This window comes from Lepidochelys kempii, chromosome 16 (genome assembly GCF_965140285.1).
Source record: "Lepidochelys kempii isolate rLepKem1 chromosome 16, rLepKem1.hap1, whole genome shotgun sequence".
In the NCBI taxonomy this organism is placed as follows: domain Eukaryota; kingdom Metazoa; phylum Chordata; order Testudines; family Cheloniidae; genus Lepidochelys; species Lepidochelys kempii.
In genome coordinates this window covers 27531262-27543703 of record NC_136395.1, presented here as the reverse complement: position 1 = coordinate 27543703, position 12442 = coordinate 27531262, and the positions used below count along the sequence as shown (strand labels likewise).

The window sequence follows — 12442 nt, the reverse complement described above, 5'->3', positions numbered from 1 at the left end:
AATACAGTAGTTAAAATAATTTTTACAAAACATTTTCATCTGATAGACCAGAACCATTAAAAACACAGATTAATAGGCTGACAGTTTGATCAGCTTCTTTGGAGCCATTAGGAATCCTGGTGTAAATACGTATTTAGGACATTTCTGAGATGCGTGTTAATGACATGATGTACTGTCACCGTGTCTTGCCTGTACACCTGGATTTATACTATGTTTATTAGGAAGCCTATAGGTACCGCGGGCTTAGTAAATATTTTTATAGAAGCAGTTACTGGGTGTAATGATCTAATTTGATCTTTTGTGTGCATCTCTTAGTGCATCCAGTATTTTCTCCTACCCCATGGAGGCAAGAAATATGCAACCATGTTATGGGGGATGGGACAAGATGCTCCTACCAGACCATACTGTGAAGTTCTCTAATGTCCTACCTGTGAAATGAATGTTACACCTTCATCTGCAAAACAGGGCAGACAGCGGGGGAGCAGGGACTGTCCTTTCACATCAATCCCCTCTATTTTTAACTGCTGATAAATGGGAAAGACTTGTTTCTAAACTGCCTTGGTTTCAAGGACATGAAGGACAATGAGGGCAGAAGCTGACACTTCATTACATCAGAGATAGTGATGGGAGACAGGAAGCCATGTCGTGCCACTCACCAAACTCTGAGCTTTCACACACACGCCCAGCAAAGTTGGTCATGCGGTGGGATCTAGGGGCTCAAACCTGGGACTGGGAAGCAGGAGCACCCTGGCTCTGGCTCTAGTTTGTGTCAGAGGCAGAGCCAACCCGCCTCTCCTTTCTGTCACATGGGGTGGGGTTAACCTTGACCCCAGCAGTTCTGTGCCAACTGTTCATGCAGCACTTTGAGCATCCAACGCCTTCTATAAACACGATGTATCAGGACTAGGTCGGTCTGTGCCCAGGCCCAGGTGGGCTAATGTTCTTCCTGGGGCTGAGCACGTCCTCTCGCTGTGCTGAGTTCACACTACGTTAATGTCATTGCTGGTTTTGCAGGACATGGAGCTAAGTGGTACTGCATGTGGCAGGACACCAGACCAATACTTTGCACAAAGGGTGAGCCCTCCAGCAGAGTTTAAACGTATTGTAAAGGGGATATTTCTAGCCCCTGGGACTGAGAAGATACCTTCCAGGCCTGAGCAACTCAGGGATTGTCCGCCCCAGGCCCTGATTCCACTGTGGAAAAAGACTGGTAGAAATTAATTTGAAAACCCGATTAGTGAAAACTGTCCTAGCTGTCTCAGCGATGTCCCCAGGGGAACAGGGCATAATGTGCTTAAAATAAAAACCATTTTCCGGGCTGGTAACCCATCTGACTAGGTTACTTCTCTTGATACTGGCTTTCTAAAACTAGTTTGCACACATTATGCCCTGCCCTCCCAAGAAACCAAACCAGGAGAGCTGAATCCATATGTGAAATCAGGCTTTCAATATGGTTTCCTAACATAGTCTTGTTCAAGCTTAGACTGCACCTTTGGCCTCAGATAGACCAAACCAACAGCTCCAGGGGCCATTCCATAAAGCCAAGTAAACAGTAAACTGCAGGTAGGGTGGGAAAGTGAAGCCCACCTCCAGCCTAGTGCCAGAACAGAGGGCTGCAGGGCTGTCCACAACACTCCTGCCCATCAGCTGGAGCACCAGCTACGCCCTGTCATGCCACTTGGCTGGTATATTAGAGCCCCTGGATTCACCACTCTACTCCCCTTACCTCCCTCCACTTGGGTCTATGCAGGGCTAGCACATGGCATGCAGGGCAGCTGGAGGCACCTTTGCAGCCCCTGCTCCTCTGTCCATCCCACTCCCCCTACACACAACCTATTTGTGAGTTAAGTAGCAGGGAGGTCCCAGCACTGGCCCCCTACACCAGACCAAACATCACTAATGTTGCAGGCACGTAAAGTAAAGTTTAAGAGGGAGCAGAAGTGAGGGGGCATGAGTCCTGCAGGCACACTGAGTGGAACATCATCAGCAGAATCAAATGCCGGGGGAAGTGGTGGTGGAACGGGAACATATTCCTAAACGTTTGGGGGCCATGACAGCTGTGCACAGTCACCATTCATCTCAATGGAATGTTAACTCTAATGCTTATGGTGGGCATTTAAATGTCAACATTTGTTATTATTTCAGGGCAGATTATTCTATACAAAAACATCCTGCTGTTTTTGCACCCTGGGTAGAGTTTGAGTAGCATGCTACTGCCACCTTCCTCCTCAAACACGCTATCTGATTTGGTTTATATCTTTATTAATGGTCTGTAAAAAAAGAAACCAGTGTGTCCATCATGACCACAATATCAGAATTGAAATGTTTAAGGAAAAACAAGTTTGTTTCTTAAGTTCATGTCACATCTGACCTTGCATAGCTCATCTGCACAGAAATGTGACTGTAGCTGCCCTACGGATAAGCACGAGGTCTGGGGTGTCCTGAGAGTTGCTTTGAAACCAAGGGGATTAATTTCCTGTGCACTACTGAGTGTAAAGTGAAGCCTGTGAAAGGCAGACAGACCCAACATTAGGTTTAATTTGCACACATGAATTTGTTTGACGTGCTCATTTTTTCTCCAGGATGAATACTATGCATAAATCTTCCCCTGAGCTATTTGCAGTCTTTTCAACTTGAGCCTTGCCATAATTCTGAGATGCACGTTCTTCCCCAAACATATAAATGTAATGTGCCCCACATGGGGGGCAATGATCGGAGGGAGAATACCAGGTTCATATGATTTAACAAAGAAAAGCATGAATAGGTAGTAGGGCAGATCCTCAGCTGGTGGTAACTGTTAACTTCAGTACTATTTATACCGCCCAAGGATCTTCTCCAAAGTGGCTAAGTGGCAGCAGAAATAGTAAGACCTAAATATCTCAACTTTGCATTTCGAGCACACTCCAGTTGATTCCACTGTATTGAAATCTCTCCTTGTGGGGCTTTATTTACATATAGACACACGTATATACATCAAAGCTGCTTTTCAGCTACATGACATAGCTAACTAAATTCTTGGTTTGATGCATTTCTATTTTAAATAACTATAATGTCTTTTAAATTGCATCTGGGCTCAGAACTCTTGTGTGAAGTTTCAAATGGAGCAAATTCTTGAGATCCAGTTACAAACAGGACAGATAATGGGAATACTGAGAATTTTAACAGTCCCACATGCTGCTATAATATACTTATCACCTGCATGGGAAACATACAGAATTTCTGCTGCTGCTGCTATGTCAAACAGGAGATTTCTCTTTGTTGCAATATCTCAAGGGGAGCTGGGGGAAACATCAAAATAGGGAGAAAGAGCACGCACTGCTACCTCTGACAGACACCTGGAACTGACAGGGCATCAAGCCCCTGAAGTTCAACCCAGGAACTCCTCCTCCCACTGCCATCAGCACCTGCTGGCCAGGAGCAATACAGCACCAAGAGGAGCAATTGCAATAAGTAACTAACCATTAACACCAGCTAAATTCCTTTCTCCACCTGGCTGTAAGTTATAAAATACTGGACTGTATATCAGGGAATTTATGTTCACATCTGACAGAGGTGGGGAGTCAGGATGCATGTTACTGGCATTGCCCAGAGATTTGACCTCTCCTTTTCCTCATTAGGATCAGGGCATTTAAAACAGTTCTTAGAATGGAGCGACTAGAATTTTGTAAATAACACAATACATTAAAATACGTATTTCAGGCTCCAGGTTGCACTTTTCCTGAGTCACCGGAACATGAAAAGTTTCCTGGTGCTGTGTAAATGGAGATGAGGAATGCTCCCTTATTGCAAGCTCAGAGCATTCTCATATTCCTGCGCTGCCACTGGACTGCAATTTCCCCCCTACTGTATCCCTGCATCCGCTGTGTTTTCAGGTGCAGTGTGTTTGCTTTGATGATGCCTTAGCCCACAAATAGTCTGCAGTTGTTTACCCATTGGAAGAGCTTCAAATATTATAGTCTCACATTTTTAAATCAGTGCAGACACCTGAGACAAAAAGTGTCCCAAAAGCTGCCTACAAGAGCTACATGCTGGTCACTCTTTCTTGTCAAGGTTGATTTATTGCCTCCTTGCTGTTCAATTTCACATTTTGTCCTCATCATATCCGTGGCTCATGATCATTCTAGGCTGACCCTTGTAGGGCAGGCAGGGAATATTGATAAAACAATTATCTGTTAGCCGTTCATTTGATTTTCCATTTCAATTACGGATTGCACAAGGCAAAAGGAAAAAGATTGCATCATTGATTTTTCTACCTTACAACAGTAAAGAGTTGCTTTGATGGTTATAAAATGAATGCAACTCAACCATGCTTTTAAAGGTCATATTTTTTGTTTTACTGTACTTTTTTAGTCTCAACATATGCAAGTCTACAGGAAAACAGCCTGTATCCTCAGATCAGATAACTATATACAAAGCAACACAAAGCAAGGAAACACAGGTGAAAAAAAATGTATTTGCTCTAGTGTATTTTTAATAAATCTGATTCTTCCCCAACAAAATTCTTTTGAATGATTTCACAGCTGTAACTTAGCCATGTAGTCGAGAGCCTGCCTACAAATGTTTCGCCTTGCATGCAGCTTAGGATAACTTAACAAACCATTCTTGGGAAAGTGGCCTCCTGCCTGATGGAAAGCTCCATGTGCTGCCTCTCGACTGCAGTATTATTGCACATTAGGAGTTTGTTCAGTTCACGCAATATGCAGAGAGCTGTTACAAAGAGAGACGTATTATCGCTACTAAACATAACTATGCTAAAACTTCACCTATTGGAAAGGATGATAATGTGCCATTGCTAGCCAGTGATCCAGGACGGTCACACTCACACAGAAATGGTGCTGAACCTGCTACACTTCATTACGGTTCAGCGCATGGTACAGCTCCAGGGGATTTTCACATGGCCGACCTTAAGAAAAGTTCAGTCTTTGATCAAGGTTTAGTGTTCCTGGAGCAGCAACGGTACAGGAAAGGGTTTCCATTTTCTGTGCCATAAGGCACCGATGTTGATCTCCTTAAAGCCCTAGAGTTTTCTTCTAAGACTGGATTACGCTCAGCAATTAAGGTAATGAACTAGCTGAGGTAACAAAGCATAATGATCTCTTTTGTCCTTTGAATTCTTACGCAACTCCACTCATTCACAATAGTCTGGAATGCAAAGCTTTCTCAAATACTGTGCGGCTTAAAACTATGTATAAATGATTACTTCCATTATGCCTTCATAGGTTTGACATTTTTAATTTAAACACCTGTAATATTTAAGCATACTTTTCAGAACCAAAATACCCACTCAAAGAATGCTAGCTTACATTCTCGTAATATTTTGACATCTTATGAATATTATTTTAATGCCTGAAAAGATAATGTGATGAATCCATTACAAATATATCAAAATATGTGTATGCGGGACTGTTTCTTGCTTTTAATTCCAAAACAGTGGATTTTTTTTTTTAAAACGAGGCACAAGCATCTGCAAGAGCAGTAATATTTTCCTAAGTCAGCATGTTGTGTTAATAATGGAAGCAGCCGAACTGCATTGTCTCTCCAGGATACATGTAGGCAAATGCAACAGAACTTTTCCTTCAAATAAGTCCTTATAGACTACATTGAAATTCCTCTACAAGCTCCAACCTTTTCAGAGCGAAGGGTATTCTTATTATGCAGCTATTTCACTTTTTTAAAGGGTTTGTTTAATGTTTTATTTATTTATTTAGAAACATCTGGCTACTATTTTTACATTTTTTCAAATCTTTTGCATGATATAAACCTTCTGCACAGCAAAATCTGCTGCACTCTGATCTTTCATCTTAACACATTTCCAGCCCCAAATTTCACTTCAATCTCACCTCATCTCTCCATACTACATTAACCCCTGGCAATTGCCTTCCAAATGACCCCATTAAGCTGTAATTGCCTCAGCAGGCCTGCACTTTCGCTTGTAATTCTGTACCTCTCATCTCCCAGACGTTCTCTCAGCATCATTTCGTGTTCTGGCTCCCTTCACTGAGCTCAGCTTATGACCTCGCTGCACCATGGCCGAAATGACTACTAAAAGCATAACAGAGACGGAATTCCATTACTTATTTTTAAAAGTTCTCTGGTGCCCTAATGTAATATTCTTTGGGGACTGTTGTCAAGGATACCGAGCACCAGCCATTAAAACCTTTTGTTTCCCAAGACATTCCGTCTTTTATTAATAAATAAAGATAAAGAGAAGCTCATCCACCCTCCAGAAAGTCAGCGTGTTTGCAAGGGTCTGGTACGACTTAGGTTCCTGTTCCTCTCCCAATATTTAGAGACTGGTCTGAGCCTTAGCAAGGAGCAGTGAAACACAGGCTGGAAGTAGCAGTGTGCTCTATACTGTAAAACTACTACCCAAAAATAAATTAAAATCATCTGCAGATGATTCTGCAAGAGCAGTCGACACGGTAACTTTCCTTCCTCTGACACATGCTCCTTTCCCATCCGTAATGATAATTAAAGCTGAGATCTGAGTAGCCCTATGTATGGAACAGAACAGATCCAGGATAAAAAACTAAAACTATCATATCACACTGTCCAAGCTAACAGTCTATCATGGATAATAGGCATACCCAATGGGGATGAACAAAACACTCTGGAAAAAGCCAGCTAATCCTCTAACTGGGTTTGTGGCTCAAGTGTGTTAAGAAGGAAACTCCTGTGTTCATTGCTGTTGTGAGACAGTCAGGAGACATATATTTTAGATTGAAAATTAATTGGTACTGGATCCAAGCAAGCCTTTGTAGCAAGCGGTAACCTTTTCATTTTATGGTCATGACACTGAACTAGTAAGAGCCCTCTTCTCCCATAAAATATACAAACAGAGGCATGCTGAAAAATGGAGGTAGTTTTGTTCTTTGGCAGAGAAAGGGTTTTACTCTTAATTCATAATAAAACTTAGTGCACAGGCTGAGCACGGTTCTAATGGCAGGAGAGGGATATAAATTCAGAACTGGAAAACTGGTCGCTGGGTTAGAACAAGGCAACCAAAATTCTGCTCTAGTCACATCCTTATACCTGGCCCGTTGCTGTGGTACCTAAATGTCACAAGAGCCTGGCTGCAGCCTAACTTCACTGTATGGACTGAGGCCCAATCCTGCCCACTGAAATTTATGGCAAAACTCCCAAAAGCTTCAGTACTGGCAGGTGCCTGTGCTTGGCCTCCGAGTCCTGCGTCAAGACCTGTTTTCACTGGCCTGGAGGAGTGGGGAAGGAGTGGAGGGTTTCACTGCAGGCTGGGCCAACACCCTGATGATAAAACAACCGCCTGACTTTCCCCCTCCGTTCCCATCATTTTTGAATGAGCCTTTTCACCGCTGGTTGAGGCTAACTTTGCAGGTGGCCACCCAGACCATTTGGAGAGGAACAAGTTTTGTAAAATGGTGAAGCCCCAGTCCAGGTTTGTTTAGCTGCCCCGACAACTTGAGTTAAATTAGCAATGAGGTGTTGAGTCTGCAGATTTCCACTGAGTGGCTTTTCTGTTCCAAACAGCTCTGCTGTTAGAAGGGGCTAGTGTGGAGAGTGACATCAGGGGACACTACACAAGACACTACACAAGCCTAGAAGGGTTATGGTGTGTTACTGGAGTTGGACAGGGGTCCAGGAGAACATTTGCCAGCTTGAAGCAGAGCTCCTGCATTCCCAACCAGCTGGAGCTAAAGAACTTGCTTCTCCTCTCTCAGGTTTATTTAAAAAAAAAAAAGGTTTGAGCTACACAAAAAATAAAACAATGGAGGCAAATTCTGCCCTCACTTACAGAACACCATCCTGGCGCTAGCCAGCCTCATGGGAAAAGCACAGGTGTGGGTGGGGGAGACCAGAATAAATGGGGATAAGAAAGGGATTGCCATTTAGACCATATTTCTGAAACTCACTTAGAAAGTGCATCCCAACTCCAGGAAGTGACTCTCTAAACCCAGCACCAAAGGGTTCCCTGTTTATTATCTCCCTAATTTGCTCAGTTAACACGTGCTACAAGATTAGCTTGGGATCTGAGAGTCAAGCTGGGTTCTTTCTGACTTGCACATCATTGCTAAGAATAATGATTCTGTAATGGGTACTTAGTTGACAATTCTGTTGCTGCAAAATAGAATAGAATCCAGTTCCTTCTGCTTTTGACATGCTGTCTCTGTGTGGTATCTTTTCTGACCATGACTGCAAGTGCACTTCAAGTTCTCACACAAAAGAGAAAGTCACACCAATGTTAGGTACATGAAAATCTCGTGAATTTGGAATGGAGGCTGAAATCCACCCAACAGGTCGCGTTGGGCTTGAGTATTAGTGGAATCTAAACTATTAGGGTATAAAAAACAACAACCAGAAACTCCTGAAGTGTTGCAATATGAAGTTAGCACAGAATATTGTCTGAGGCAGGCTATTTTCAGGATCACAAGTAAAAGCAGAGTTCTAAGAGCTCAACATGGCTAAGTTTATCCTGGTTACAGAATGGAGAAAGGCTGAATCTAAAGGAAAGAATCCTTTTATGCACGTAACATTCCTGCAAACTGATACTGTGTCAACATGAATGTGTATTACAATAAAATTGGGTGTCATAGCCAAAGTAGATTCAATGTTTTTCTGCAGGCTAGTGCAGCCACAATAGGCTAGAACTGAGTGAAGTCATCAAACATGCTGATGTTTAACTTCAGTACGACGGCCCAGACTTGGTGCACTAACATGGAGGAATCTCTGTAAAAGGTTCCCCCCAACCCAGCCCCTCCGGCATGAGATCCTTCTAGGCTCCTTAGCAAAGCAGGTAGTTAGTCTAATCAGTTAACTGCTTTGGGCCGCGAGAGAAAAGGAAAACCAATATTAAAATATTACATGAAACCAAGTAGTGGAAGGTTTCTGCGGGCTTGATGTCTGGGCTTGGGCTGCTTCTCTGGCTGCGTCTGAGCTGAATATTACAGTGAACAGCACAGCTCGTTCTGTATTTATTCTAAGCACTAGGCAGGAAATTTCCATTTCATGCATCACTCACGTTTCGCAGTGATTCCACGAAGTCAGTGCTTACACTTAACATAAAACCAAGAGGAACTCTAATTGGTTTGTTGTTGCTATTGTTTGAAAATTCAGTTTAGGCTCATTGGGCTCCAATTTTGTTTGCTTTTGACTACAGTAACACAAGCTTCACTGAAATGCAAAGTCACAGGGCTGCATCAAAAGTCAGTTCAAGGAGTTTTGTTGTTTTTTTAAAAGCCTTCAGTCTCATCACATTGTGCCCATGTGTCCAGTAAAGATGATGCCACTGCTATGGGCACCGTGGGAAGACACATCAACAAGTCCTAACAAAAAAGCTCCCGAGCCACTACGCCGAGTTATTCCCTCCTCTGAACTTCTCGATGCATCCTGGCCTTCTGTTTCTGTCCTGTTTTGATTATAAGTCTTGGGGACCATCTTTATTGGATGTCTTGCACAACACTAAACACATTGTTGGTACTTAAATAAAGATAATGGAGTCTCCTGACAAGTTCAATGGATGAGCTACAGTCTCTTATTGTGAGTTCTGAAATGAGATCACTGCAGTCCTGTTCGCAAGGGCCACAAGTGAAGACAACTGTAGACGAATACGCGCTGCGTTTAGCTTTACTCCTCTCATGTCTCTCCTCAATCACAGCAATCCACGGGCTCTCGAAATCTTACAGTCCCAGGTGGCAGAACTGCCATCATAGGAGCCTGTCATGGGCTAAGAGCTCCCAGGTAAGGTGTTCAACATTGCAAGGAAGTTGGCCTTGAGAGTGTCCTTGTAAATGTTTTCTTGGTCTACCCCTAAAATGAGTTCCAGCCTGCAATTCTCCATACAAGATGGCCTTCGGTAATCTACTCTTGGACCTCTGGACCACACAACTGCACCATCTCAGATGCACTCTCACTATAAAAGCTTCAATGCCTGTGATGTTGTCGCACTCAAGAACCTTGGTGTTTGGAACCAAATCTTGCCATTTAATTCCCATTATCCACCTTAGACATCCTAAGTGGAATTGGCCCAAATGTTTTATGTACTGTCGATAAGTGGTCCACGTATTGCAGCTGTAGGGAAGTGCAGTAAAGATGATGGAGTGGTAAACATCAATTTTTGTTTGCAGTCTGACACCATGCTCATTCCAGAGATGATGCTGAAGTCTTCCAAAGGCATCCCTGGCTGCACCAATGCACTTTGTAATGTCGTCAATCATTGCATTTTATGAAACAACACTAACTAGGTAGCAAGATTTGTCAACAGCCTTGAGTGGAACATCGTCAATGGACCCAACTGGAGTATTTGCAGTACTTCCCGGTTGAGGCTGGACCATGACTTTTGTCTTCTGTAGGCTGGTCGTTCTGTGGCCAAAATGCTTTGCTGCATGCACAAAGCAATCAGTCAGCAACTGAATGGCCTTGAGGTTATAGGCCAATAAAGCACAATCATCAGCAAACAGTAATCTGCGAATAATTGTCTTCATAACTTTTGTCTTAGCACACAGGCAATGCATATTCAAGACCCCTCCATCCATATGGTACTGCATATAAATGCTATAATCAATGTCTCTGAATGAATCTATTAGAACAGCTGCAAACATGATGCTAATAATGTTAAAGCAAGAACACAGCCTTGTTTTACTCCATTGGTAACAACAAAGGGAATTGAGAAGCAGCCTTGGGAAAGGACATGAACCTGTATTCCTGCATGAAAAGATTTAATAATGCTGAAAAACTTATTGGGGCAACTGAACTTGCAGAGGACTGTCCACAGGCCATCTCATTTTCAGAGTCAAAGGCCTCAGTAAGATTGGCAAATTAAAGAGAAATGTCATGAGTGGAATCAAGATCTATATGTAGTTTTTGTCAGAGTGCAAAGATCATGTCTGAAGTACCATGCCTGGGACAGAAGCCACGTTGGGCTTTCAGGCAGTATCTTCCCTGCAAGTTGATCAGCTAGCCAGTTTATCCTAACATGGGCGAGTAGCTTTCCTGCCGTGGCAAGGAGCGAGATGCCACAAGGGTTATCAGAAGAAGCGCAACTGCCTTTTCTTTTGTGAAGGGGAATAATGTGGGGATCTTTAAATTCCTGCGGCACGGACTCCTGTTCCCAAAACCTTAAGTAGAGGCTGGTAAGCTTCCTGATCAGCTCCAGGCCCCATATTTGAAGATCTCTGCAGGAATACCATCTGGACCCGCTGCTTTGCCATTTGCTTGACAGCTTTCCATACTTCAGATGTCGACAGAATTGAGAGTTGGTCTGGAATTGGAAGTTGTTCAGGATCATCAAGGGCTGATGCTGATATGGTGGATGGGAAGTTCAGAACTTTATTGAAGTGTTCAGTCCATCTTTTCAGTACTTGTCCGTGATCAGTCAGCACCGGTGACTCACCTGCATTCCAAATAGGGGTGGTACCAATTGAACTCTGGGCCATATGCAGTCTTCAGCTCATCAAAAAAACATTTGGAATCTTTTTGGTCTGCTGGTGATTGAAGCTTCTTGGCTTTCATTTTCCACCTCCTTCATGTGATGCAGCTTAGCTCGCACGTTACACTTTGTACATGAACCAGTCATCTTGTTTAAAGATGACTTTTTATCACTTACCTATAATGTGTGAAGAGCACTACGTGGATGTCAGGAGGTGCTTTATCTCAGCATCATTTTCGTCAAAAGTCAACTAATAATTGGCTCATAGTACAACATTGTAATGTGCTTCCTCAGCATATGCTCACCATTAGCTTTAATGGAACTGAAATGCTGCCTAGCCCTTGCTTGGCCCTCCGCACAGGAGTGAATTTCACCCTCCCTCAATAACGTACTCTAGCCTTAGCCACTGGCATTGGCTGCTAACATGCAGCCAAAAATCACCCTCAGAAATGCCACAAGCACACCAGTGAAAATTACAAAGACAATGTAGCTCCTTGTCATTAGCCCTGCAGTACTTCTAGTTCATCAATCAAAGGTTCTTCTAGGTCATTAACTAAACCTGAATTAGAGGGAGACACTACCACTATATTCAGTTGTACTGGGACACTGGCCATCAAAAGTAGCATCTCCTAAGAAAAGCATGGTATCAGTGCTACAGCAGAAACAAGTCACATTTCTGACACTCCCAAATCCCCTTACTCTCTTCTCCAAGAGAAGAATTAAGCCAATTAACTCCACGCCCCATTTATTTCTCACCTAAATGTGGAGAAGGGCAAAGTCTCTGACCTCTCAGAATGAGGGAGGCCAAGGTGTAGTAAGTGTCCAGCCACCACGTCTAATGGAAGAGGGGAAGGAAGCAGTGGTCAAGCAACCAAATTCTGAATGGGCATTTTGTGATTGCTAGGGAACACTGGCATGCCATCAAGAAGCAAAGGAGAAGAATAGTGTGTGACACACAATTTAAAAGACACGCCACCAGCGAAAAGTGGGGGATGGGCGTGGTTTTTTCCCTGTAATCCATATCAATACAACTGACATGGC

The 12442-nt window shown here is 43.2% G+C and overlaps 1 protein-coding gene across 5 annotated transcripts in view; it reads right to left on the bottom strand.

The window, feature by feature from the left end:
• The window catches only part of PBX3 (PBX homeobox 3), a 160287-nt gene that overhangs the window by 91333 nt on the left and 56512 nt on the right, over positions 1-12442 (bottom strand). The window contains exon 1 of one of the 5 annotated variants that reach the window (XM_073314200.2): positions 5945-6020. The exons of the other annotated variants lie outside the window; for them this stretch is intronic. Coding sequence (XP_073170301.1) covers positions 5945-5951 — 7 coding nt within the window. The 5' untranslated portion in view covers positions 5952-6020. Of the gene's footprint in view, positions 1-5944; positions 6021-12442 lie in introns of those variants that run through there. 5 annotated transcript variants of the gene reach the window in all.